This window comes from Drosophila mauritiana, chromosome 3R (genome assembly GCF_004382145.1).
Source record: "Drosophila mauritiana strain mau12 chromosome 3R, ASM438214v1, whole genome shotgun sequence".
NCBI lineage: Eukaryota > Metazoa > Arthropoda > Insecta > Diptera > Drosophilidae > Drosophila > Drosophila mauritiana.
Genome location: NC_046670.1, coordinates 22,907,749 through 22,934,694, shown reverse-complemented (window position 1 = coordinate 22,934,694; position 26,946 = coordinate 22,907,749). Strand labels below are relative to the sequence as shown.

The following is a 26,946-nucleotide window of genomic DNA, read 5'->3' as shown; positions in this document are numbered from 1 at the left end:
TTGAGTAGCTGTTTATGTGAAAAATCCAATGAAATGAGACTCAAGATCCAAGTTGTAAAGTGGGAGTCTTTTGGGGGGATCCTATCCACTATCTGGGAGCCCCCTGTCAAGGGGCCATTGACAGCTTACACTTGGCGGAGCCCTGGAATGATGATGCATCTCTGCCTGCTGGTGGTGGTAATATGATATATGCACTCGAAATCTTTACAAAAAATAAAAGCCACAGCCTCAGCTTCACATCCAGTTTGGGTTTGAGTCGCCGAGAGATAATGGGCAACGTGCCAAGTGCCCGACCGTGTATACACAACAAACAGTGCATAAAAGCAGGCGGAGGAGCCATTCACAAGGCGGTGGTTAGGGAGGGGCAGGGGGATCCACGAGGGGGTCTGAGGCTGCAGTAGGAGGTGTGCCGGGTCTTTTATGTGATCTCCAAGCGGAGTATGTGTCGGCATCCCAGCAGCCACAGAGCAGAGTCCACTGGCTTTGGCGGATGGCAAACTGGTTTGTGGCTTTTTGGATCTTTACATACACCACTAGAGATGCCAATGCCATCATCGTGCACTGTGAGAAATATTCTAATAAAAAGCCAAAGAAATCACTTAATTGAAGTGCAAGATTGAGTTGCCCTGAATAAGAACTTATCGCAGACCAACAATAGAAATTATAGTATAAGAAACTTACTAAAAGTAGTTTATTATGTACTTGATGGTTACGGATTGCCGCGAATGATCTGAAGTGCCAACCCATAACCCTTTTTTTAGAGTGCAGAGCCATGGACACACATACTTAACACGCGGCTATGACGAACAAATGTGTAAAGCATTAAAAAAGAGATCTGAAAAATACGAAAAAAATGAGAAAAGCTGAATAAAAAGAAGAGAAAAAAAAAACACAAAAGCGTCGACCGCATCCTAAACAGCGGCAACCAGCGAATGAGGGCCAACGGGACGGACACGGAGACCCGGAGCGGCGGACTGAGCTCGGGCCCAAGCCCCAACCAATCTTTTCAAGTTGATCCCCATCAAGATATTATTTGACAGCAATGAAACGACTGGCACGAGTTTGTTTCCCACGGTCTGGCGTTGCCTTGGTGTGCGTTGTATCTGTGAGCTGTGGTGTATCTGTGGGTTTGCGGGGGGCTCTCAAGTGGGGCTTACGCGGGGCAGCCCCACCGACGACTGCTGACTTGGCTGGCTGCTTTTCGCGGCGCAATAAAGTTGAAAGCGCACTGTTGGATATAAATTAATTCAACAACACGCTATGGCCATACACACACTGCTTGGTGTTGTTGCTCTGGGTCTCTGGTCTCCATCTCCAACTTTTGCACGCTCTCGTGCCCCGCCCCTTACCGCTCCGCCCCCTCGGGCGATCGCTCAACTCCGCGGGGGCACTGAAATTCGCGCGTGCGTATGCCATCGACAAAAAAAAAATAAAGCACAAAAATTGTTTAACAAAAAAGCAAGCAAGAGAAATAATAAACCGAGAGAAATGAGGTCTTCGCGATATATGTTTTTGTATGTGTAGCTGTATCTTTGGATGATTGGGTGTATAAAGGCCAGTTGGTCTTAAACGACTTGACCATATGCGCTACACCCCAACGAGAATTGCAGAATCTGATGAAATTTGTGAAATGCTAGCGTAACTACCTTATTATTCCAAATTATATTTTCGGAATGGGCAGCAGATTGGGTTTCTGCATTTCAAGCTATAAGGGCACACTCGATGAATTCTTCTATTAGGGGCACGTGCTCGTCCACTGGGTTTCCTCTAATTGCTGCAATTGGTATTAATGATTCGAGTTACGACAGTGATTCACAACAATGTGGTTAAGCTAGAAAGTCATTCAGTGGCGTTTAAAGGAAATTGGACTTCCGATATCTTTAATTATTTGAATTGCAATTGGAGCCCCTATACCATTTCAGTTTAAACCTAAGCTAGTTGCATGAATGGATTATATAAAACTATAAGTCTTACATTGTAGTCTTTGTTGTTATTAAAAAATATTTCTGAAATATCCTATCCATTAATTTGTGATTTTTATAATTTATCGTGTTATCTCCTATTATACTTCTAACTATAGCTATCTTGGTTTTAAAAATCTCAAAATTTACGGAATATTTATTCCATATTTTTTATAGCAACGTTTCTTTAAAAATCCAATAGGAATTACTTCTTAATTGGTTGTTGCAAATATTATGCGACCAACTCACCCCAAAAGTGCAAGCACCACCCTCCGTCGAACAGTTTGACACACTGCCGACCCATAAAATCCAATTAGCAATTTCCGGAGCATTCAGCTTTTTGACATCAACAGTTTAAGTGTCCCGGTCCAGCGGACAAAACGTTTCGGTTAGATAAGTTGTTAGCCGTTTGTGTATTGGCCCGCTTATCGCCGTTGCTGCTTTGTTTCGGCTAACTGTAGCTCATTTCGAATGCGTCGAGGGGCAATCTTAATTTGTCTTATTTGAGTTTGAATTTATATACACACAGTGAGTGAGTAGCTGCCGTCTCGGGGCTTTTGTTATTCCTTATTTGTGTGCCAATGAGCCGGGCTCGTGTCATTTTCAATGAACGCCAGCGAGCGTCATCGTCACCGGCACTTCTAATTAAATGTTGAGAAAGCCGAGCTTAGGATCCGAGATGTGTCAGATGCCGGCGGATGGAGATCTAGCATCTCAAGCTGATGAATCACGACGATATAGCGCTAAAAATAAATACCGAATGTGCTAAATATGTACATTCATACATACATATATCGCGTATAGCCCACGAGCCATAACATTTATAGCGTGTGCTGGCAACAACCATTACGATTGTAACCGACTTTCGCGCACACGTCGACTTCGATCGGTTCCCAGCCCGAAGTCGCTATGGTAATTGTCTACAAATAGAAGCGAGCGACGACCCAAGATCCCCAAAGCGAACCCAAAACCCCCAACCGATCCCCAGCTGATCCCCAAACGATCCCCAACCGACAATCAAGAATAATCATGTAAACGAAAAGCGTAATGCTCGTCCCACGAAACCCACGACTACCACGATCCAATCAATGATCCATAAAGCGCTAACAAAAAAGCAAGAAACAGAAACACTGGCCCGTCTCGGGTTGGACCGATGACGATTCCACAATTATCAGCGTGCCATAAGCTACTGCAAAAGGGTGAAGGCACATGGCAAGACTTGAGACCGATCCGAACCGAACCCAACCGCACCGAATTGAAGCCCAAAAGACCGGACCCCGACCATAGTCGACCATACAAATGAATTGAAATGCAAACATCTTGTTATGGATGGAAGGCATGTGCTCGCCTCGCATCGTATCTGGGATCCCAAGTCGCACAGACCTCTTAAAGGCGGCCCGTCCATCCATCCGTCCGTCCGCCTGTCCGCTCAAGAGAGACGGTGGACGGAAAGACGAGGGACGAGGGATCGTACAAGACCCCAAGCATGCACAATCAGAAGAAGTCAGGCCAGCCGTCGTCATCGTCGTCGTCGTGGAAATCGGCTGCGAAACAGTTTCCCACGGTATAACAATCACAGCACATACATAAGGAGGGAGGGAGAGAGAGCGAGAAGGCGCAGCCCGCTCAAGTCATTTTATTGCCCTCACATATACAGGCAAAAGTATACAAAAAAACAGAAGCCACCACCACCACTACCACAACCAAGCACCACCAAGCCATCTGAAACCACCGCTGGCAACAGCAGCAGGCCGCGCACGAGGCAAAATGAGTGTCCCGCTCGCACTCACTGGCCAGTTCCCAGGGCGGCAGAGGCTATATAAAGCCGATCCCAGAGCCAGCCGACTCATTCAAAGCTTCGACTTCGTTGCGTGCACACAGAGTCTCCGAGTCTGAATCTAGTGGAACGTTGCGACTGTGGATTACGCGAGTTTACTTTACCCTCAACAAAAAACAAAACCCAACTACAACAAAATGGTTCTGGAAATGGAGATGTCCAAGACCTATCAGTACCGCAAGGTGATGAAGCCCATGCTGGAGCGTAAGCGCCGTGCCAGGATCAACAAGTGCCTGGACGAGCTCAAGGACATCATGGTGGAGTGCCTGACCCAGGAGGGCGAGCACATCACCCGTCTGGAGAAGGCCGACATCCTGGAGCTGACCGTGGAGCACATGAAGAAGCTGCGTGCCCAGAAGCAGCTGCGTCTGTCCAGCGTCTCCGGTGGAGTGTCTCCGAGTGCCGATCCCAAGCTTAGCATCGCCGAGAGTTTCCGTGCGGGCTACGTTCATGCTGCCAATGAAGTGTCCAAAACCTTGGCCGCTGTTCCTGGAGTGAGTGTGGATCTCGGCACTCAGCTGATGAGTCACCTTGGCCATCGTCTCAACTACCTGCAAGTGGTGGTTCCCTCGCTGCCCATCGGAGTGCCTCTTCAAGCTCCAGTCGAGGATCAGGCTATGGTCACTCCACCTCCCTCGGAATGCGGCAGCTTGGAGAGCGGAGCCTGCAGCCCGGCGCCCAGCGAGGCCAGCTCCACCTCTGGCCCCATGTGGCGTCCCTGGTGAACAACTGGACTCCGGATGATGTTCACCTGAATCGCCTTCAAGCGGAAGGCTTCTACAAATTTGTTGCCCCAAAGGGGTGCTGGACTTGATACCGCACCAAACTCCTTGGAAACCATCACTTGCTGCCCAGGATTAGCTTTCCCAGCAGCCCAGCAGAGCCACCGATCTCTAGCAGAGCCTCAAATTCCGGCTATAGAGATGCCTGCTGCTCACTTCTTAAAGTCATAAAGAAATGAAAATAAATGAAATTCCAACTCAAGAACCTCTGCATTTACTTATTTCCCATAGAGCTGATTACTCAGACTTCCCAGACATTTAGTGGGCGTCCAACCGCAAACTAAACCAACTAAAAAAAGAAACCCCTTAAAACAAGAAACGAATTGGAGATAAACTCCGTGGTGAACCGAATCGCAGAGCCCACAGCCGGAAGTCGCTGAATATTTTCCCACACTCGGACTATCGTCTGGTCTCTGCGGCTTGGCCTCATTATGCCCCGAGAATTCGGATTGCTAGGGTATGCGGGGCTTTCAGGGGGCATACAACATACATACGTACATATATCTGCGGGAAGTTTTGCGCCGGCGCTGTCGCAATTAAATAATAAAATAAAGCAAAAAGTCAGTTCTAGGAAACGTCATTTATTATGAGGCCCGCCGAGTGTGAGAACCGCGGCTCCGCTGTCAATGGCTCCGCATTGTGGTCATTGTGTTTCGCTTTTTTTCAGATTTTGCTCTTTTTTTACTTACTAGTTTTTTTTTTTGTTCAGGCTTTGACAGCTTTAACTGCGCTTGACCGCTTGGCACATGCGCGGACGGACCGGCGGTCAGACATTGCAAATTAAGCCCGCGACCGCGACCGTCTCGGCACTTAAGTCTTAAAACTCCAACACTGTATGGGTATGGATAGGGGCAGGGATAGGGGTAGTGGTATGGGGTATATGTATCGGAGTGCGGTTCGATTACGGAACCTCGGATTCAGCGCCTTTGTCTGGCGGACAACTATGATGATGACTACTTACCAGGTCGTCTCGAGTCTGGGACCGTTCAAGCCGTCGCTGATTGCTGTTAATCTTCAGAAAATGTGATTAGTCACGTAACTTTGGCATCGAGACGGCCAAGTTAGCGCTTCTCCGCTTATTTATTTATTTTTTTTTTTGGGCTACAAAACGGCTATTTATAGGGCTCAACGGTAGTCCGCTGAAAATGGGTGATCTATTTTGCGATGGACCAGTTGAAAGGCGATCAGTTCACTCCAAGATTGACTAGGTGCCGCAATAGTGGCCACTGCCGGGGGCTAATTGGATGGCTACGTTGGCGAAACTGATCTAGAGGGGTTCCCATTCAGCTGGTCGGCACTTTGGTTTTCATTTTTGCCGAAACGTGCGTCATTCATAAGAGGTTATTAAATGTGAGGTTTGCTGACTTCAGAGTGGGTATCATTTCCATATCTATCTAATACCTGATGAAATCAGGAACAAAACCCAATGATGACTCAAAATTGCTTTGCTCATAAATAGAATATTTCGTAAATTCTACACTGTGTATGTATGGTATGTAGCTTGCTAATTAGTATTTTTAACGAATGCAACACATTTTGAAGATTTCACCAAAGGTTGCAATTACTAATTTTAAGTTAAGCACTTCATGATCCCTTTCCGTGTTTCGTACCTCACCCAACCCATTTCGTATCTTGTGACAGGAGGTACAGTAGAGCCCACACGTCATCCATCACGTGACCTCTGTGTGTCGGTGGACCCCCAATCGCAGGCACCGCGGGTCCGGCCACCTACTTCAGTCATAATACTCCGCACGCCGCTAAGGTTTAATGCAGCCATATTAAAGTAAGCGCAAGACCACCACTTAATAAAGGAGAGGCGGCGGCAAACCGGCCTGGCAATGGGCTGTGCATGGAGGCTGGAGCATGGGACTGGGATGGAGTCGGCACTCGTGCCTCGATCTTCATCCACTCCCATTCCCATTCCCATTCCCATACCCATACCCAAGCCCATTCCCATACGATCCCATACAAACACAACCTGTGGGCAGCTTGTCCAGTGGCAGCAAGAGCGTGTGCCAATGTAGTGTAACAACATCCCATATTAAAGATATTACAGAGTCAATAGCACACCATATAAGTGTGGTTGGGTGCCTCTCCAGCGCTCCAATGCTCCGACGACCAACTGCTCAACTCCCCAACTCCCATACTCCCCAACGAGCATCTCCCACTCCGATCACCATAACCGATCTCCTCGTGCATCCCGCTCGCTCTCGCTTTTTGGTCATAAACCAACTAAATTGAGTTCGTTCAACAAAACAGCGACGCATGCGCCGAGCCCGAACCCATAGTTGTACCCCCCGGAACACCTCGTACCCCTTTTCCCTCACAGATCACACGGCGCGCTCTTAACGATCGTGTGTCCACAGTCATTACAATGTTGGCCAATGCACAAAAGTCGAAGCTGAAGCTGAGCTGACTCTGCGACTGAGACACACTTACCGCACGCTGCTTTTCTCTTTCATGTCGATCCATAGCCATATAGCCGCCGCTCGAGTCGGTCGTGATCTTGCCCGTAAGTGGTCTTGTATCTTGAATTCGTAAAAGTACACACACACATTGAGTGGTGGCCCAGCCAGACACACACACACACGAAAAGGGCAGGTGTGTCGATCGTGTGAGAACCACGTTCCAAACCATTTTCTCACGATCTTCGCTTCTGATATTTCGTTTTTTTTTCTGGCCACGGTCCCCGGTCTTCGGTCTTCAGTCCCTTCCCCTACCTAAAAAGTAAGACCCTTTCTTTGGGCCTCGGTCTTCGAGTGATTCGTATGCTGTTTGTGTATTGTAGTTTTTAATGACTTGGGCTTGCGTTCGAGCTCGATCGCCGGATTGCCGGATTGCTGTATCGGGGGTACGGTTACGTCGCCGCCATTCGTTCATCATTCATCGGGTTTACCTATAAGATTAAGTATCTTTTGTGCCAGCATTTCCTTTTGGCATTTTGGGTGCGATTCCTCCGCATGTCCCTATAACCGACTTTTTCTTATTGCCCATTGTATGGTATGACAACTGGGCTTGCTTCGTTTGGTTTGGATTGGTGTTGGTCCTCATATTGTCGAGTCCATAGTTGTGTCGCCTTGATCGGATCATCCAGGAATGGCCTAGGATCGAAAGTGAGCTATAATTTCGCATGGCTCTTAAAGTGTGTCCTTTATTACACTTTATGTTATCTTAGGGTGACATTCAAACATTGTTCAGTACATTATAGGGCTTAAGATTACACAGAATTTGCAAGTGTAACACATATACTTCTAGCCCATTATCTACAAAGGATATCTCGGAAGGATTTAAACAATTTAAGAAATTATAAACGTTTTTTTTTAATTCTTTACTAGTAACCCTAAGCTATAAATCTTATTAATTTCCATAAATAATTGCTGGCACCCAAGAAAACAAAAGGACGGAAATGTAAAATTAAGTATAAACACTTACGGCTGTTGTGAAGAAGATCTTCTCAAAGATAATCTACTTTCGGCTTTAGCAAGTTAACAGAATTTTAATCAGCTGAAAAATCTCTATAAATTTAGTTCTTTTTCAAATTTATTACACCCTGCCAGCCCGGACTAGTCCCAAGCCAATCCTGATACCGATCTCGTAGACTATTCCCTTGATCTGCCCTGCGTCGATTTTTAAGACAGAGGCGTCTGTGGATCGGCTACTGGTCTTGGCACACAGATAACCAAATGATGCTGGGTCAGCCAAATCAAAAAAATAAAATACGAAACAAAAACCCAAGAAAAAATCAAAAAAGGCTCGGAGCAGAGCCCATAAAAAAGAAACAACAAAAAAACCGATATCCTGTCCCCGGCTGGAGCTCCTCCATCTTAAAGTTGCCCTAGGGCAAGGCACTCATTTACCTGATCCGAAGCAATTATGTGCCCATAGCTTACCTTGACCATTGTGCACACGATTTTCTAGCCGAGTGGCCAGGGAGAATCACGGCAACAAAAAATCGAGGAGAACAAAGCGAAATCAGGATGGATGCGGGATGAATGATGACTCGATCCCTTTTTTGGTTTTTTCGGGTTCCTTGCCGGTTCTATGCCCATTTGTTTTCATCTAAGTCTGAGCGACATTGTCGTAACTCGATTAGATACGCTCAAAGATAAGACTCTAATATTTTCTGTTACCTTCGCTTATTGTCCGCACACGTGTTGGAGTTGCAACCAACTGGCATATAGACTATGTCCCATCGGTAGCCCCGGCTTTGGACTGCTTCTTTCTTTTCTCGTTCTTCTGCCTAATTCTTCTTGTTTCGGCCTTGGCATTGTTTTCGCTTTCTTTTGTCCGACGATCGTGAATGTGCATCCGTGGGGCGATCGAATAGTTACAGGGAACAGAGAGAGGTGCTATTGCGTTTCTAGCGTTTCCGTTCTAGACCGCAGACAATTGGGAAATGTTTGGACATGGTAGTGTCTCAGCGATTTGCATGTGAGTCGCTGGATAGTGGCAGAAAAAGTCGTGATCTTTCAATTTTAGCTATATAATTTATTATGTATTTAGTTATCACATGAACTGCGCGTCCTCATCTAAAGCTTTGTGTGTGTATGGTGTTTACTTATAACTAGGTGGGAGTCGACTGGGGGAAATCCAGTGACTCGGAAGACTTTTACTTTCTATTATCTCTCCTTCGTTCTTTTGTAGTAGTGGTGTGAAGTAATCCTCTCTACCAGGGACGCCAGACGTTCTCCTCGTCCTCGCTGTCGTCCTCCATCTTGGTCACATCGATGGTGGTCAACAGGGAATGACTGGTCGAACTGGTATTGGAGTTGGGACTGCCGGCGTAGCTGGAGATTGGCGAAATGGGCACGGAGTAGGCATCCCGATTGGCGATGTGCACGGAGAGTGGAGCGGTCACCGGCAAAACTTCCTTTTCTGCTGGCTGGATCTGATTGAGGCGCTGTCCCAGGTGGGTCATTAGCTGAGTGCCTAGGTTGACATTCATGCCGGGCAGCTGGGAGAGTGAACGGGAGACCTCATTGACGGCATGGATGTAGCCGGAACGGAAGCCCTCTGCCGGAGTCAAGCTCTCATCGCCGGAAGCACGCTTGTGCTGACGCTGCTGCTTCATCTTTTGCAAGTGGGTAACGGTAAGTTCCAGGATATCGGCTTTCTCCAAGCGGGTGACGTGCTCGCCCTCGGACTCCAAGGTGGCAACCATAAGATCCTTTAGCTCGTCCAGGCACTTGTTGATTCTGGCACGACGCTTCCTCTCCAGCATGGGCTTCATCACCTTGCGGTACTGATAGGTCTTGGACATCTCGGACATTTGTAGCGACGACATTTTGTGTTTTTGTTCTTCTTGTAGTTTTGGTGTAAGCTGAGTTCTTTGAGCTCTTGCTGCTCTGACAGTCGAAGACGTTGTGTGTTGCTAGACCTTCGGTGATCGGCCTTATATAGCTGGCCAGAAACAACCCCCAAAATGGGCCAAAGGGATCGTCGTCGTCGTCGTGTGTGCTGGCATTCGAGGAGCAAAAGGGACGGGGACACGCTTCGTGTGCTGGCATGAGGGTTGCTCGGCATCGACCCTTCCGCTTCTTGAGACCGCTCCTTATTGTTCGGGCGATTTCTTATTGTTGGCTCCGGCACCCTTATCAAACGGGCCAGGGAGCAGGATCGCTGCCAGGATCGTGGGAAACACTTTCCTACTCGGTTTCTCACATCGACTCGCTCACCTGGCCGCAAAAAGCAGCCGAGCATGGCCATGGCCATGGGCATGGGAATTTGCAGAGCGAACAGCTGCCGTTTCTAGATTTGTGTGTTATGATTTGACTATGGCAGGGCAGGGTGAGGGGCATAAGGATAATGAACTGCCTGCATTATGCCATCTCATCGGGGTCCTCTGGGGTTCCCACGATAGCGGGGACCTCCGCCGGGGGATGGGGATAAGGATAAGGACGAGGCGTTGCGATTCCTCGACGACTTCCTGTTTACCGTTGGCATTCCAAATTGGATCGGGTTCGTGTTTGGTGGCAGAGGAAGGGACAAGGACAGAGGCATCCTGCACTTGTTGGTCGGCTGTTATGATCCTGTGGGAACATTGCTCGTGTGCGTCGAGTGTGCTTAATGTGTGTTCGACTTCCCGATCCCCCCGACCTGGCAGGACCTCTGCCTCTCCCTCCATCCGACATGTAAAAGGGGCCAGCGATGCTGATCCTGGAGCGCTGCTCGCGTGTGGCTCGCTGTGGACACACTTTCGGCTGTAAGTTGCTCGCGTTCCAGGACCTTTGTAATGGATGGATGGTTGAATGGGTGGTGCATTACAGGGATTTGTAAACGGAGTGGGGAGTTCAATTGACTTGAATTCAAGTGCAGAGTATAACTGTATTTGGTATTAAAATTGCAAGGATAATATATATTTTCTATATATTTCAAATTACGCAAAAGATTTCAATAAAATATTCATAAATCAAGCGCATTATATTTCTTCCAGAGATTGAAAATAAGAAGATTGAATATAAAAAAATAGTATTTGAAAATATGAAATGAATTTCGGAAATGTGCTGTACCCTTGGATAATAAGAATCCACCCAATAAGTAGGAAAATTATAGCACCCTCTTTTGTTCGTCGTCAAAATAATATAAAGCTTTTAAAATTTCAGTTTACGATCGTTTTATTATTCAAATGTTCATGGCTTATACTTAATGGTTTAAATCAAAAATCAAATATAATTTTAAAGCATACACAAAAATGTGTTCTTAATGAGACTAAGTGGAAGCTCGGTGGGGAAGCTCTTGCAAGTTGATGAAATAAATTACAATGAATTAAATACATGAATCAGTAAGCCTATGGGAGATCAAATACAAAATACGAACTTAAGAACTATCACAGGAACATCACATCATATCAAATCAACTACCAACTAAATACTATTCTGAGGCAAATGTTTACACTAGACCTTGGAAAACTTGGATTGTTTCTTAATGAAACTGAGTAGTAAAGCTATCAATGTTAATTGGTTGCGTATATATGGAATGCCCTTCACCAGGGACGCCAGACTTCTTCGCCATGATGGATATCCTCTTCTCGCGGAGATTTTGAACGTTTTTGGTCGGCTAGATTAACTGGTTCTTCGGCCATATCGATGATTTCTTCTTCCTGCTTCATGTCCTTGAGCTGGTGACCCAATTGCTTCATCAGGTGGGTGCCGAATTTGAGATCCAAGCCGGGAACCGTAGAGAATATATGTGAGACCTCGTAGGCAGCCTGGGTGTATCCGGCCCGAAATTTGTCCAGGTTAACCTGGTCGGGTGGTGGGGATTGAGGATTGGCCACTCGCTGCTGCTGTTGCGCCTTCAGATAGTTGACGGTGAGCTCTAGGATGTCCGCTTTCTCCAGCTTGCTGACCTGCTCGCCCTGTGCATCCATGGTGTCCACGATGAGATCCTTAAGTTCGTCCAGATACAGGTTCATCCGGGCGCGTCTTTTGCGCTCCAGGAGGGGTTTGGTCACCTTGCGGTAATGCTGAGTCTTGGTCATAAATCTCTGACCCTGAACGGCCATTGTGTATAATGGGTTTTGATTTGGTCTTGTGCTTGTTTGTAAATAAAGTTGCGATGTTGCGATGTCGCTGCTGCCGCTCCGCACTGCACGGTAGTCACTTGAGAAATGATCTTGCCGCAAGGTAAGCTGATCCTTTTTGTAGCTGCTGGTGCCGTACACTTGCGAAATCGAAATCCTCCCCTAACTGCCACCACGCACTGCGATCACAACGCTCCTACACGCCGACGATCACCACGAAGCATCAATCGGGTCACTCTCTGCTTGTGGCAAGATTCCCTCGGCGCTGCACGTGTGCAACATCAAAAAAATTGGATCGGGCGGAAGCCGCTGAGGCTCTCTTCTTGCACTGAAAACAATTTATATGTTGCAGAAAGATCTATACTTTAAAAAATACTTTTCAAATATACAAGTTTTGAAGGATACTTTCTGGATGTCCATTGTGGAAACCAAGGTATCTTATGTGCCTATTAGTATCTTACAACGATAAGTATAAGTATAAAATAAGAAAAAAAAGTTTTATTATACTTTAGACGATTTTATTTATTTATTTAATCAAAGCTTCTTTAACCTTGGACCCTAAAAGTTATTTTCAGTGTATTGACTAGGGTCCAATAACACGTTCTTCGGATCTTCGCCCGAGCTAGTAGCGCGCTCTCTTCGGGCGTCTCTCTTCCTCGTGCTGTTGCCGTGCGCCGGCGCAACAGTCTGAAGAAGGGTCTCCGAGGAAGAGCAGGAGGTAAGAGCCGGAGCAATCAACCACCACCACCAGCAGCGCACCACACGCACACACGACATCAGCAGCGACATGACCTCGACCTGCCTGGCAGCCATCCGTGCTCCCTGGTTCCCACTCCCCTCGAGAAAAGAGAGCCGTGCCCCATGCGTGCCGTCCTCACTTAAGCCAAAGAGCCAATCTCGTCGAGGCAATGCCATTGTTGCACATGGGTGTGGGTTTCTGTTTGTGTGCGTGCAAGTGCACTGGAGGAAAAGTTTTTTTTGATAAACTGAAATATAACATATAGAAATAGTGCTTAAATAATATATATTAATATTCTTTTTTTCCTTTGAACGTAATAATTGCCGTAACTAAACTATAATTTCCATTTCTTTGCTTTAAAAGCAATACAATCCCGAAGTCTTTATAACCCATCTTTATAGGTTGCTAGTTTGGAGTTCCAATTTTCTTGCAGTGTGGCCTCTTCCCTTTTGGCGCACAGTCACACAGACCTCATTTCCTCTTTGGCGCGACATTGCGTTACACTTACGGGCACGGAGCACCATCATCAGCAGCAGAAGCAGCAGCAACCACCGCAGCAACCACCACCACCAACGGAACGGCAGCATAGCACCACCCAGGCAAGCGGCAAACAGCCGGTGCTGCGAGATGGGTCGGTCGGTTGGCTGGTGCATGTGCATCGTGAGAAAGTGTACTGGAGACATTCCCACAAGTATTGGGATTGTGCCGCACTTCTGCTGCCGGTTGCCCGGTTCCTCGGCCTCGGTCAGCTGTGACACTTGTTTGGCGCATTTTGCGAGATTGGGTATTCGGATTGGGCCATTGACGAAATCCACCTGCCCGAGGGTGAGTTCCAGTTCAAATTCAAGACCAGGGGTCGCTGCAATCGCAGCCATGAAATCGAGAAGTTAACAAACAGTGCAGCAAGGCACCGGCGACATTTGCTGACATCTGATGGCACTGATTTCGTACATTTCGTTTCCAGTTTTCTTCGTGGGGGAGGTTTCTGAGATCATCAGAGTGGCAATGTTTTGATATGGGTATTGGGACGACTTAAGGAAGACACCATATGCAAAAACAGGGATTTCAATTGCGCCAATTTCCATGAGGGGAAGATTTTAAAAGAGAGATTTTAAACTGTTGACAATGATGAATCATCCTACTTTTGAAAGTAGAAGAGGAGGATCAAGGATCATAAAAAAAATTAAGATTCGTTCATAATTTTAATCTCTCCCAATAAAAGAAACGTTCTGATACTCAATAAACATTTTAATTGAAAGTATATTCATTTGTTCGATATTCTTGTACATTGATAAATTTGGGACATTAACATTTCATAAATATCTTCAAGTGGCTGTAATTTACAAAGATACATATTCGTTTAATACACATATAGCAACACACACATATACATTTAGATTAATAATAATGTATAGAATCCAGTTCCATTCTTGCTCATCTAGTTAAAAAAACGTTCTTGTTTAATGCGGATAACGCCAAATACAGTTTAAAATCCATGTGCTGGAAAGTAAGTGTAACGGACTAATTTGCTTCGTTTATTGTTTAATAAGAGGTACAAATGTGTAACGTTCGTAAGTTTTTATTTTGGTTCGATTCATTTCGCTTATCAACTCTATTTCGATTAAAATCTTTGTTTGTGCTTAAAACTAAATTATATTTAAAGCGGACTGGGTCGTTTTAAGCTTATACTCGATTAGTTTTTGGTGTTTCGGAAATTTCTTGGAAAATGTGCTGATGAAATAAATTAGTAAGGACTAATGAGAGGTGAACTTGGTATAAAAGTAAAATTATATAGAATACGAAAAAAAAAAAATAAATGCCATCTGATACATTTGCTGCGGGGAGATTCATCTATAATACAAAGTAATGCAAACGACATGTGCAACATGCCGTCTTCTTAAAGCTTTAAGTTATTCTTGTTCTTGTATTCGTTTCGTTTGATTTTGCCTTTAATCGCTTTCATGGTTAACTCCGTTTCGCCTGGTCGCGGTCATCCTTTGAGGAACTGGTGGACTTGGTGTGCCTAGTTGCATTTGTGGGTTGCAAACATTAAAATGTACAATCGGTAATCGTTTAAAAATATTTCCATTCGATATCTTCTTCTACGGGGCTTATAGTATCCTCGATCCACTCCCTTCTACACATACAATTATATACATTCTGTTTTCATACATCGATTCACGCGTTCATTTCCTCCTTTCGCATTCAGTGGTCATCGCTTCTGGACATTCTATACATACATACATATACATATATATAAATATTCTATGATTTTGTACGACATTCTGTGGGGGTTTTCACGTTCTCTAAAAGCACTTTTTAAACAGATTTAGGAAACGCATTACTTTTGCGATAAGTGTGGTACGTCTAGTGCGCGGGTTTGTAGTTGTTATTCATGCAGCTGAAAGTAAGACAAAACTTGCTTAAAAATATCGAGGGAAGAACAAATTGGGGCGAAAGGAAATTTGGGGCAAAGAAGCAGTGAAGATTATTCAATTTACTTAGACTTACTTCAATTATCTATTGGCTCGTATAAAATATAGTTGTCAATGAAAATATATAAAATCTTGATGTATTTTCTGTGTCTAGTAATTGTTCTTAGCTAAATTAGCAGCTACCGATAACTAAAGGATGTCAGCTATTTTAAGTTGCATTAGTTTTATATACTCTTGGCATGCATTTATCAGAAATATATTTTGGGTCTCTGTTTTAATTTAGCTATCGTGAATTTGTTTTTTTTTGACTGTGTGTTTTAATTTTTGAACATCAAATATTTATGACGACACTACTCTACGCTACATAAGGTGCTTTCAATTCACCTACATTATGTCGAAAATATGTTGTAAATGCTTCAAGGTACCAGATTTATCATCAATATAATTCTCAAATCTTCAACATCAATTTGCTAATGCGTGTAGGATTAGGTGCATTATTTTGTGTAATTTTCATTGGACTTTCTTTTCGAGATTAACAATTTGCATATTGGATTTATGTGTTCGATATTACAAAAGTGAAATCGCTTGGAGTGTTGGGACAAAAATTCCATTTGGCAAAGCTTATATAACTACGAAATACATATGTTTCCCAATCATGGTGTTATTTTGTTGCATTGTTTTCAGCTATTCTTATTTTGTCTTAAGTTGCAGTTTGCATATTTTCGTATTTTACTTGTGGAACGTTCAATGTGATGGACTGTCGTTAATTCGATGTTTGGCGCGTGATTTGCTGTGTGAGGCGCGTCGCAGGCTGCTGACGCTGCCTGGGCAATTGTCATAAAAATCTAATGATTCCGATGAGAATGCTATATATCGCAATATTGGTGTGATATAAAGAAAAGGTTAAGTTTGAGTAAATACTGTTTGTAAAATCTGTGTTCATTCAATGGGTCTTGCTATTGAAAAATAAACGCTATAGGTTAAAGCAATGCATTACGGTATAGCTTGGGCAAAAGCTAAAGCTAAATCTACAGGATACTAACCTTTATCCGTGGGTGATCCCAGGGTCAGGCTACTCAGACTGGAGCTCAGGTTGTACGGTCGCGGGGATGGTGGCACCGGCGCGGATTCGTCGCCTGGCAAACAGGTCTCAACCATGGCCTCCAAACAGTTGACAAACAGCTCCGAGGACTCACCCATCATATTGTACTAAAAAGAATATATTTAACTTATAAATCTTAGATTCTTCGGAATATGCACTTTTAAGCACCCACCTTGGTGAAGGGACCAGCAAATCGCCAGAGTCCGCCAAATCCACAACTCTGCAGGAAGTGCAGTTGCTGCTGGGAAGGATCTTCGCTGGCTAGCATATTCTGTATAATGTTCTGCACAGAGTTGAGCACAACTTGGTCGTGTGACACTGACAAAATATTGTTTATCTTTTGGTCCAGCAGTGAATGGCTACAAAATCAAACAGTTTATTAAAATTTGTCAAAAGACGAAAGAAATGTATAGACGTACATGACTGGAAACACCTTGGGAAAGACCACCGATCCTTCGGCCAAATACTGATACAAAACGCGCGTTTCGCCCTCATCCGAAGAGTACTTGACCAGGGTGGCCAAGACAGTCAGTACCAGGGCTTGAATGGACAGATCAGGCAAGACCTCTGGATCAAGCAGTACGTTGGACTCGTTGGACACCGACGAACGCGAACCGCGTTCCTGTTCAAATACATATTGATTTGTAATACAATTGATGTGATATTTAATTACACACAGATATGGTAAAAAAGTACTAGTGAAGATGAAAGATCTACGATATATACGAAATGTGCAGGTTGGCAATGGGTAGAGTGAACTGAACGGCTTTTTGACTGCCTTCATTCGGTGCCATGCAAGAGTAACCAAACTAAATGACATTACAGCGAAACATTAATGACCTCATTTTAGAATGGGTTTTAGTAGCAAACTTAAACATATTTGATTTAGTGGGGTAGTAGTTAGTTAGTCTTAGCTAAGAGATAAGTTTTGTTGAGCAGTACCTGACGTTCTTCGATGCCGGTTGCATTGTTCGGATCTTTGGTCGTCGGCACCGAGAATGAGCGTTGAGTTTTGAACAAAACTCGCGCGTTCTACGGAGTTTAATTTAGTGTTCGGGGTGGTTGTTGATTTTGCACAGTGTTGATGTTGGAGTTGTAGTTTTAGCGGGTTTCGGTAACCAAATCAAACGTAAATCAAATGACAATGTTCATGCGTAGTAGTAGTAGTAGTAGAAGTGGCAGGTGGCAGTTACATGTTTAGAGTTCATATAGGACATATAGTAATATCGATATTGATGAGAGTTACAAGCACCAATTAGATGTAAGATTCGGCAGGCAGATTATGGAATAAATATGGTTTCAACGAGTATACATTGTGATTTATATGTAACGTTTTTTTTATATTCAAATCAAACATAAAAAGAGAAAGAAAAAATCATTGAACGATTATTAGTTATGCAACGGCTGATCTCGATAGATAGTTGATATTACATAGTAGATGGGATATATAGGATATATAGGTTTGAATATATAAACTCAAATAGATAGCCAAAAGTTACCATAGCAGATGGTTATAACAACTTTTGCACAGCAAATTTCGAACAAGTGGGAATTACGGCTCGGCTTGATAGATCTTATAAGCTCACCTGAAGAGTGGGAACCTTGTGTTGGCGGGCAAACTGCAAGGCGGACTGATCCAGAATGTCCCAACTTTTTTGACGGCGTGACAGGGGCAGGCCGATCTAAAAGGAATGTCAGAAATGTCATTGGTCCCTGTATGATGTCACTTTTTTATAAACTAACAGCTTGCACTCCGCCGGATGCTTCACCGTTTTCCACACTACTACTCAGATCGGCAGGCCAGCGGGGAAGGGCATGTTTCACGTGACATCTGGAACGGACTTCCTCGGAGACAGCCACCAGCGCAGTCAAATAGGCCACACTGTCAGGTGTTACTTCGAACTTGTCGCGATGGAGGGGCTTGGCTATAATGCCCAAGAGCATCGTCAGCACTCGAGAGGTGCGTGAGACGGTTGTAGGTGTAGGATGGCGAAAGCCCTAAAAATCATGAAATTCGTACAATAAGAAGTTCGGTTATGGGTAGTTCCAAACTTACTTTAATCAAGTGTCCTACTAGGGCAAAGTGGAAATTGCTGCGGAAGGAGAGACCCACGGCGTGATCCAGTTGCTTGAAATGCCACTCCAGCTTTTCCCTTGTCTTCATCATGACCTCGGCTATGGTCTCCTTCTTATCAAAGCAGCCCTGTGACTTGAGTGTGTGCAGATTTTGCTCAAGCAGAGCTAGACCAGCGCCGTAGAGGGTAATCTCGTCCAACTGCAGCACCGAAATGGCCACCCAGAAGAGGGCCCGATGAATAGGTGACTCTGGCCGGAGTAGTGGTTGAATACGAGTTAAGCACATTACTAGAGCCTCGATCAGAATGAGATCGTTGAAAGATTCGAGGGCTTTAACCAGGATGCGTAGTAACTGCTTGACCTCGTGATCGGTAACACTCTTGCTGATGCATCCGTAAACTATAAGGGCTCTAGGCTGTAGTGCTGGATTGTAGCAGAAAGCAAAACTGCGAGCCAAAGAGGTCCAGGTGTTAAGCCACTCGCAGTCCGGAACATCTCGCATGCAGGCCTCCATGATTTCCAGCAGGGCATCCGTGATAACCTCAAGCGATGGTAGGGATAAACGCTCTCGATCGGCAGGCAGAGGCTGGGTAACTCTTTCATTTCCTAGCCATTTATCTGTAGGGTGACGGCAGCTGGAGCGGAAAGCAGTAACTGCTGCCGACTTGACCTTGCTGATGCCGAAGAGTAGATAGAACTTGGGCAGTGAGAACTCATCCAGGGAAAGACGGAGTACTCGCTGCGCCTCCTCTGAAAATGAGGGATTTGTGCATGTGCACAGCGAGTGGATGATGTTGATCACTAGGCCATGAGTAGAGGCTCGCATCGACAGGGATCCTGAACACACCAAAAACGTAATGGTGTGGAATAGATATGGCACCGATGTGGCCACATCCAAACAATTGTTGAACGACAACATGAGCAGGTATCGACCAAGAATGGCAATATCGTCCCACATCATGTGTTGCTCCAGAAATTGTGTGGGATTTGTGCAGGATTTGTCCATGACTCGGCATATCCTCGTTATGACCTTTTTGGACACCAATTGAACGTTCGCTGAAGCGAGAGCCACTGCCGTGTCAGCCATAATCTCCACCTGTGGTGATCCCAAGCCATATGTGATCGATTTGTGCAAAAAGTTATCCAACACCATGTCAATCAGCTCGGGGATCTGTCCAATCGATCCCCAGATCTTGGCCTGCACTGAGGGATACATTTCCTTTTGGTCAATAGTTAAATTGATGAGCTTGTCCAAAATTTGAGAGACCTTAAGCTTCTTCGAGTCATCGTTGGACTTGCAAAATTTGACCAGGTTCTTTAACCATGGCGTCATGTACTCCAAACACAAATGTTTCAGCTCTATGGTGCTGCGCTGGAAGCCCTGTATGGACTCCTCAAGGAATTCCAGAGTCAGATGCGGTTCATTGGTGGCCAGCTTTTCGCTAACGGACTTGATAAAGATGGTATTATTGGAGGGTATGCAAAGTCCTTGGGCCTCCAACAGCTGACCCTCAATCTTCAGATCAAAAGTGGCGGTCAAAGCACATAGCAAATTGTAGGCAGCAGTCCTCAGATTGGGGTCACATGATCCCAGATTGAGTAGCGCCATGTTCAGCAGCGTTCCAGGCACATCTTTTGGTCGGATCTTTTGGTGAACCGTCACGGAATCAGGCTGACTAAGCTCCCATCGATTTCGGATGTGTATGATGGCTTGAACAATGTTGTCGCAATCGTTGTGAATAAAGCTAAGCTGGCCACTTTCGTTGGTTATAGACAGGGTGAACTGGTTATCGTCCACCAAGCACACCTCCTCAATTTCGGAGGCGTAGTATACATCGTTCAGGAGCACGGAATGAGCCAGGACCTTTGTCTTTTCTGCAGATGTTATTTGCAATGCGGTGGGACCCACTTTGATAGCCACCTTTGTGTCTTTATGGCTGAGCTTCAGCGCGTTGCTGAATACCTTTAAATCTTCGTCTAAGGAAAGAGTTGCTCCAGGCAATTTCTGCTGCTCCGCGTCGATGAAATCAGTAAGTTTGTTGGGTGACTCCAGGAACAGAAGTTTGCGATTTCCCTTTAAAGGTGCCAGAATGCGATCGTGGAACTTGGTATATTCGCGCACCCACGAATTACAGTTATATATGTACACAGCATGGACATTTTCGTAGGCTACCGTGGGCAGAACATAAAACCACTTCTGCAGAAACTCGGTGCGGAACCGATTATCCGAACAGGTGTGCGTAAAATCGATGACCACCTCGAAGGGCGAGTGGCAGAAGGGTTTCAGCGTGAGTATGACGTGGTATATCAGTAAATCCCCATTCGTTTCTCCAATCCTTAAAACAATATAGAGTTAGTTACTTAGTTAAATAGCTATTAAATGCGATTCACGTACTTGTATCGTCTTGCTATGTAGTAAAAGACAGGATAGCCTGATTTACTCGTCCCGGCCTGGTAGAATATGTTCATCGACTTAAGGGTCTTAAACTCCTCCTTCTCGTGCATTTGGTGCTTGACCATGATCTCCTCGAAGTTGGTCGACGACATGTCAATGGAGCTCCAGCGTGCATACGAGCTGAACATCATGTGCGAATCCACGGGCTTGTGCTCCGGTGGTCCCAAGTAAGCTAGTAAAGTAGCCATCTTGTCGAAGGGCCGCCTACCAACCGCCTTGTGGTCTCGACTGCTAGACAGATAGTCGCCGATCTTCTCCTGATGCGTCCACAGCAAGCGATGCAGCGCAAGTACATTCGCATCTGAAATAAAACTCATGCTGTGCGAGGTCTGATCCACGGTCTCGCAGTCTGATGCAATCTGTATGAAGAACCGCCGTCCAGCTTCAAAGTGATCGCGCAGAAAATCGTTGAAGCACAACATGTGCTGCTCCTTGGAGAACTCCACGTGGTTAGCGATGTTTTGAAGGATCTTGGACATAAGCATAAGACCTCGTTTGGCCGAGCTGTGCACCTGTTTGTCAACGATTCCCAATTCCTGTGGGGAAACTGAAAACAAAGCGAATATTAATAAGAGGCATTATAGAATTTTTCTATAATCTTACCTATTGCGGGATTGATGAACCGCAAGAAGATGACTGTGCCCACGGCACCGATATTGTTTTGAAGCAGATTTGGGAAGCGTTTGCTTAGCACTTGGTACAGACAATGGCACATGGATCTCAGCTGCGGAGGAAAGCGATCCGACGAGTTGATAATAGCGTCAAACACTTTCTGTGTTAGGGCAATCAGGTTGTTCCTGTGCTGCTCAATGTCTTCTGTCGGATCCAGACGAGCTGGATCCACCTCAAAACAGGTTTCCTCCTCCTCATCCAGGAGTGGACGAATAAGGGGCTCTAGTAGCATTTGTAGATAGCTCGCACCGTATATCTTAAAGCAAAAGGCCATGATTTTGCTGCCTAGAGAATTGCCACGGAAGAGTGTCTGCATGCAATCTGAGACTTCCACCTCGCGGTAAAACATATTCCATAGGAGTGGCGACAACAGGTGTTTAGCGTCGAATAGGGTGACCAGAACCCTAGCCAGCTCGTCCATTTGGGATGTAGTCACCACATTAGCCAAGGCCATTGCTATGGGAAGTTCTCCTTTGTCGCTGATCATTGTAACTAATTGGACTAGTTGCTCAAATCGATCAGCTAAAACAGTTTCAGCCAAGGTATCGAATTCGGTGCCTTGTTGCAGGATTTGAGTGAGCACCTCCATGAAAGCGGCACGGGTTTGCAAATCTGGATTATAGCCCAAGTCGATGGAGTGCATCAAGCCAGAGTCAATGTTGGCACCCAGCAAATTGGACATGGCTAGGATTGTGGCATTTCGCAGAGCGGTCAGTTTTCCAGCTGCCATTCGAGGGCGCGGAGGCAATAGTGGGGTATTATTCATTTCCTTTTCCGCCTCAGAGCTATCGATGCAATCATTCAGCAGGTTCATAAATAGGGTAAAGTACTTCAAAAAGAGCGCACTCTTAGCATCCATCAAATCCCCTCGATCCGATTCCTCAGGCTGAAGGGGAAGGCCCCGAAGCAGGGCTGCCACTGCCTCCATGCAGGCTTGGTCTAGATCGCGAAAGATGAGGGATGTGTTGGTAAGAATAGCGGCATCCGCCGAGCTGGGCGGTGCAATCTGATGGGAGGTGCCCATCACCCAGTCGGTTAAGTATTCAACCAGTTTGTTCCGGAACTTCATCTCCTGGCGAAAGGCGAGGTCGTCGCGTCGCTTCATCATTACTTCCACAAGCTGGCACAATTTTGTCTTGATTCGAATGGCATAAACAGTCATATCCAGGTGGCGAACGTAGCGCACTATTCCTAGCATCATTCCTTCGATGCTTGTAACACCTAAATGTTCCGACGGCGAGGGTTGATCGTTGTTGGGATCCTTGTTGGCTTTGGGATCCAGAATCGATTTCATTATGTAGATGGTGTGCTCGATAAACTGCGTGTTGATGTCGGTCACATTGACGTTCACCTGACCTTGCTGATCAAAGAACTTCTCCACTATGGCTCTAACCTGGTCGAAGAGTATAGGATACAGTTGGGTGGACATCTCCTCGCCCACCAGTTCCTTCACATTTTTCTGAATATTAAGGCCGATTTTTTCGTTGCTGCAAACTAACAGGCGCAATAGTTGGCCCACGAATCTAAATTAAAGTTACAGGTTAAATAGTTGACATTTTAAAATAAATAATATCTTACTGTGTTACAGGACAATAGCTGACATCTTGTGGCGGTGCTGGGGGAAGGGTGGATAGTGAAACCGTACTAGGATGCAGAGAGCCATGTCCAGAACTCGTGGAGCTTGAGTAAAGAGAGTTTTGAGCAAGTGATCCCAAAGAAGCATTGTTCTGTGATTGCTGGAGCAGCATTTGACGACTGCTGCTGCGTTTGTGAAGGCAAACACCACCCAAGGCTAAAAGGAACCAAGTCATATTGGCCCATTCGTTGATTTGTTCTTCCAAATCGTGCTCTGAGCTTTGGTGACTTGCTCGTCGCTTGCCCATGCCACGATGGAAAACCTCCGCTTGACCATCTTCTCCTTTACATTTGGGGTACGTTTGCAAAACCTTGCTGGATACTTCCCAGTTGCGGAAGGTTTCCTCCCAGGCGGGCTGAACACCATGGACACAGTGCTCGATCTTGCGCAATAAGGTCATTATGCGTTTTTGAAGTGTAAGGCGGCTCAGCACATTGCCGTGGGTGTTGTCAAAGAAGCAAATGCGAGAGTCCGTTGCAGCTAAAACGAAATTATTATTAATAAAAATATGTATAATGAATTTACCAAACTCACATGTGGACAACTGAGCCAACTCCTGGTAAATGTGGTAATTCGGCATAATAAATCCGACTGTCAATTCATCGGAACTGCAGCAAATCTCAGCCTCCTCGCACAGTAGTCCAAAACACGATAGCGACGTAAGCACGGCATCTAAATCGACACTCCACAGGTACATGAAGAAAACGACTTCCATCTTAATGTGAGCCTGCTTGCAAATGGCAATCTGACTTCCCACATGTGCATAATCCTTGTGTCGCTGAAGGAACGTATTCCGACAGATGAGGATCTCGCGTAGCCACTTTAAGACATCAGTGTAATTGGCAATTTGGTGTTGGATGAGCTTTTGCGAGATTGAAAACAGCACTTGGGAGCTAACGTCCCAGAACGTATTGATCGGAGCCTCTGGATTCCAAACCTCTATTTTCTCCGGGGCGTGCAGAGCAAGCAGCGCCTCCATAGCCTCTTGTGCCACATCGGGCATGGTAGTTTGATGCACCAAACTTACTAAGCCGTTGATCAGCTCCAACGTGGAGCTCTGCACTTCATGTGCCACTTTTCCTTGGGTCTAGAATACAGAACAATTGTTTAATATGAGAGTATTGGCGATAAAATTATCAAATAACTTACATTCAACAAAAGCGTGGGATCTGCATGAATTAGCCGTACGAGTAGCAGTAATAGCATTTTGTGGGCGGGACCCTCTTCAGCGCGGGTTAAACCTTTCTGGGTATCTTTAGATTTGAGCGTCAGGGAGGTTATGTAGCGCAGTGGCGTATGGGCTATATAACCCTGGGTGGCCTTGTTGAGCGTATCCGTAAACAAAGCTCGTAGCTCAGCAGAACGATAGTGAACCACATCCGTCTGTGGCCACCAAGACAATCTCGGTTGGTTTACTATTCGGAAGGGGTTCTTGTTCTGCAAACGGAAGTCGACGTATATGTGAGCCAACCTATAATGGGAAGTGTATATGGATAAGTCAAGAGATTTATAGAACTACTGAAATGAATTACCTTAGCAGAGAGCACACAATTACAAAATGGTAAGCCTGCGGCGAGGACAAATTCAGGCAAACCTTTAGAGCCTCGATGTTGTGAGGATTAATCCGGAAACAAGACACCCAGCAGTCAATCATCAGCTCGATATCAGCGAAGTTGTACCCCTGTCCGCGCGAAAAGGGCTTGGCTGGATTGAAGAGCAGTGCCTTGAGATCGTTGATAAAGAATTGCACCAACTTGAAGACCACATTATTGGAGTCGGTGTTGTTGATGTAGGTGGATGCTTTGCACAGCTTTACACAGGCAATTGCCGCAGATTCGGTCACCTGTTTTGATGGTGAGTGCTGGCCCAAGCCTCTCTTGATGCTCTCAATGAACTGTTTGGCCGAGAAGTCCTTGTCCCGAGATGTGGATTGCGCTGATTTCGAGGCAACCTTTTCCTTGTCCTTTTCCTTCTCTTTCTCCGACTGCTGAAGCTCGTTAACGACAGCTTCTAGGCAAGAGGGATTCAATATCAGCAAGAGCATTTGAAGCGGCCACACAAGAGTCTTGCTCTTCTTGTTTTCGGTTTTAAAGTACTCTACAAAGTCCATCAGGGGTTCCCAGCAGCTAAAAGAAACAGATTAAATTTATTTGGCTTTTAAAAACGCTTGGTTATCCTCTTACGTAGATATATCTCGATTGGTGCCTCGTTGCAAGTCTTGGAACTCTTGTGGATGGTACTCAATCCAGTTCCAAATAGCCTTCTCCAGCGAGTAAAGCAAGATCAAGGGTGGAGCCCGCTTCGATCGAAACTTTGTGATGGTTTCTGGAAATGTAAAACGTGGTTTAACCTTTCCTAAATATTTAAATAGTTGGTTTACCTTGCAGCAGCTTGGTTAGCTTTATCATATCCATATCGATGTGTTGAATTAATTCTATGTCGTTGTAATCCGGGTTTTCCTCGGAACAGGATGTCAGCTCTTGAATCCTGGCCGATATGCGATTGAATACCGCAGAGAAGTGATTCTGGGACAGGGCAAAGAGCACCTTGGATGCCAGGGCCTTGAGCTGGGCGGCATTCGGATTGCTGTCGCTCTGGACGTCGACAAACTGGGAGATTTCGCGCAGCAGTAGCTTCACATTCATGGCCTCCTCGAAGCGTGCTGTGTCCTTGGTCTGGTTGGTCAGACAGCGTTCCAGAGTGGTCAGTATGATGACCAGCGACTCGAAGTAGCAACGCTCTGGCTCATGGCGATTTTGAAGTGCCTACAAAGAAGTTTTTATTTAAGTAATTTAATCGTATCCTAGCCCCATAAAGTAGGCAACATATTTTAAGGGTTAAGAATGGAGAATGCTCTTTTTTGTAGCTGTGTAAAGGCTTTCGGAGTACTTACCGCCTCATTGACCCTTTGCAGCATCTTGGTAAGACCGGATATGACCAGGGAGAAGCGGTAGCGCGATATGTGGATCAGACAGGCCACCAGTTGGTCCTGGCTCATCCTGGCCTGCGTGCCATAGGCGCCGATTCTGTTTGGCAGCTGAAAAAGTAAACCATTGATTGCTCAATTCCACTTCATTCATGCGGGAACCGGTGTTTTTGTTATTGTTGCTATCTCGCTCTCCCACGCATTTGATTGAGAGCTCACACAGACAGAGCGGGTGAGGCACGCACACTCGCAAGGTCGCAGTGAGCATGTGTGGGGGAGGAAGAGGCAGAGCAGCAGGTACATTTTTTCGCCTGCGAAAACGCAACTGCGGAAAAGCCATTGGAAAACACTTGCCTGATCCTCGAAACGGGCCAAAAGGGCGCTGGCCCACTCGCCTGGCTTCTGGGTCATCTTGTTGTGGTGTTTTAACAGTTGTTTATGCGTTTTTTACTGCATTTCAGTAACTAAATGGGGCAGCTTTTCGTTGAGCTGGGGGAGTGGCAAATGGTTGAGTGGCATCTTTGTTCGTAATCCTTGGTGTTTTGTTCAGTTCCTGAGACGTTCACTTCCTCCTTATCAAGAAATTTGGATGGTTTGGCTTCGCAAAACTGGCACTGTTTCTTTTTTTTATGGGAATTTTCTAAGGGCTTAGAGGCTGTTATTTGGATGTTTATATTGTGTGTGTACCGCCTTCCATTTCTTCCACAATACCAAAACGCTTTTATAAGTGATAACAATTACAGCCTATCGATATATCGCCTATTTTCAAATAGTGATGGCATATGACCAACTGAATTCCTTAG

At 45.5% G+C, this 26,946-nt stretch overlaps 5 protein-coding genes across 7 annotated transcripts; 2 read left to right on the top strand and 3 right to left on the bottom strand.

The window, feature by feature from the left end:
- The first annotated feature begins 3,799 nt into the window (after positions 1–3,799).
- LOC117144396 (enhancer of split mbeta protein) lies at positions 3,800–4,785 on the top strand. The gene has a single exon (XM_033309532.1). The coding sequence runs from the start codon at positions 3,936–3,938 to the stop codon at positions 4,521–4,523; it is 588 nt and encodes a 195-aa protein (XP_033165423.1). The 5' UTR covers positions 3,800–3,935; the 3' UTR covers positions 4,524–4,785.
- Positions 4,786–9,047: 4,262 nt separating this feature from the next.
- LOC117144936 (enhancer of split mgamma protein) lies at positions 9,048–9,934 on the bottom strand. Its single transcript, XM_033310388.1, has one exon. The coding sequence runs from the start codon at positions 9,862–9,864 to the stop codon at positions 9,247–9,249; it is 618 nt and encodes a 205-aa protein (XP_033166279.1). The 5' UTR covers positions 9,865–9,934; the 3' UTR covers positions 9,048–9,246.
- A 1,234-nt stretch (positions 9,935–11,168) lies between these two features.
- Positions 11,169–12,201, bottom strand: LOC117144937 (enhancer of split mdelta protein). The gene has a single exon (XM_033310389.1). The coding sequence runs from the start codon at positions 12,082–12,084 to the stop codon at positions 11,563–11,565; it is 522 nt and encodes a 173-aa protein (XP_033166280.1). The 5' UTR covers positions 12,085–12,201; the 3' UTR covers positions 11,169–11,562.
- Positions 12,202–12,647: 446 nt separating this feature from the next.
- LOC117146087 lies at positions 12,648–14,178 on the top strand. The gene is given in 4 exon segments (XM_033312039.1): positions 12,648–13,029; positions 13,275–13,473; positions 13,475–13,666; positions 13,806–14,178. Coding segments are annotated over 4 exon segments (603 nt in total). The 5' UTR covers positions 12,648–12,889; the 3' UTR covers positions 13,878–14,178.
- Positions 14,179–14,404: 226 nt separating this feature from the next.
- On the bottom strand, positions 14,405–26,839 carry LOC117146086 (neurofibromin). Of its 3 annotated transcripts, none has more exons than XM_033312036.1 (18): positions 26,498–26,839; positions 26,111–26,254; positions 25,598–25,982; positions 25,401–25,542; positions 24,750–25,343; positions 24,367–24,688; positions 23,752–24,304; positions 23,160–23,697; positions 21,513–23,104; positions 20,850–21,456; positions 18,435–20,790; positions 18,122–18,376; positions 17,965–18,060; positions 17,321–17,410; positions 16,798–17,000; positions 16,551–16,737; positions 16,320–16,485; positions 14,405–16,142 (listed from the first exon to the last, which is right to left on the bottom strand). In XM_033312036.1, the coding sequence occupies exons 1-18, from the start codon at positions 26,552–26,554 to the stop codon at positions 16,021–16,023; spliced, it is 8,409 nt and encodes a 2,802-aa protein (XP_033167927.1). In that variant the 5' UTR covers positions 26,555–26,839; the 3' UTR covers positions 14,405–16,020. The 3 variants fall into 3 exon arrangements, with proteins under 3 accessions (XP_033167927.1, XP_033167929.1, XP_033167928.1); XM_033312038.1 differs by having other exon boundaries at positions 14,405–15,242; XM_033312037.1 differs by lacking the exon at positions 17,321–17,410.
- Between the last annotated feature and the right edge of the window lie 107 nt (positions 26,840–26,946).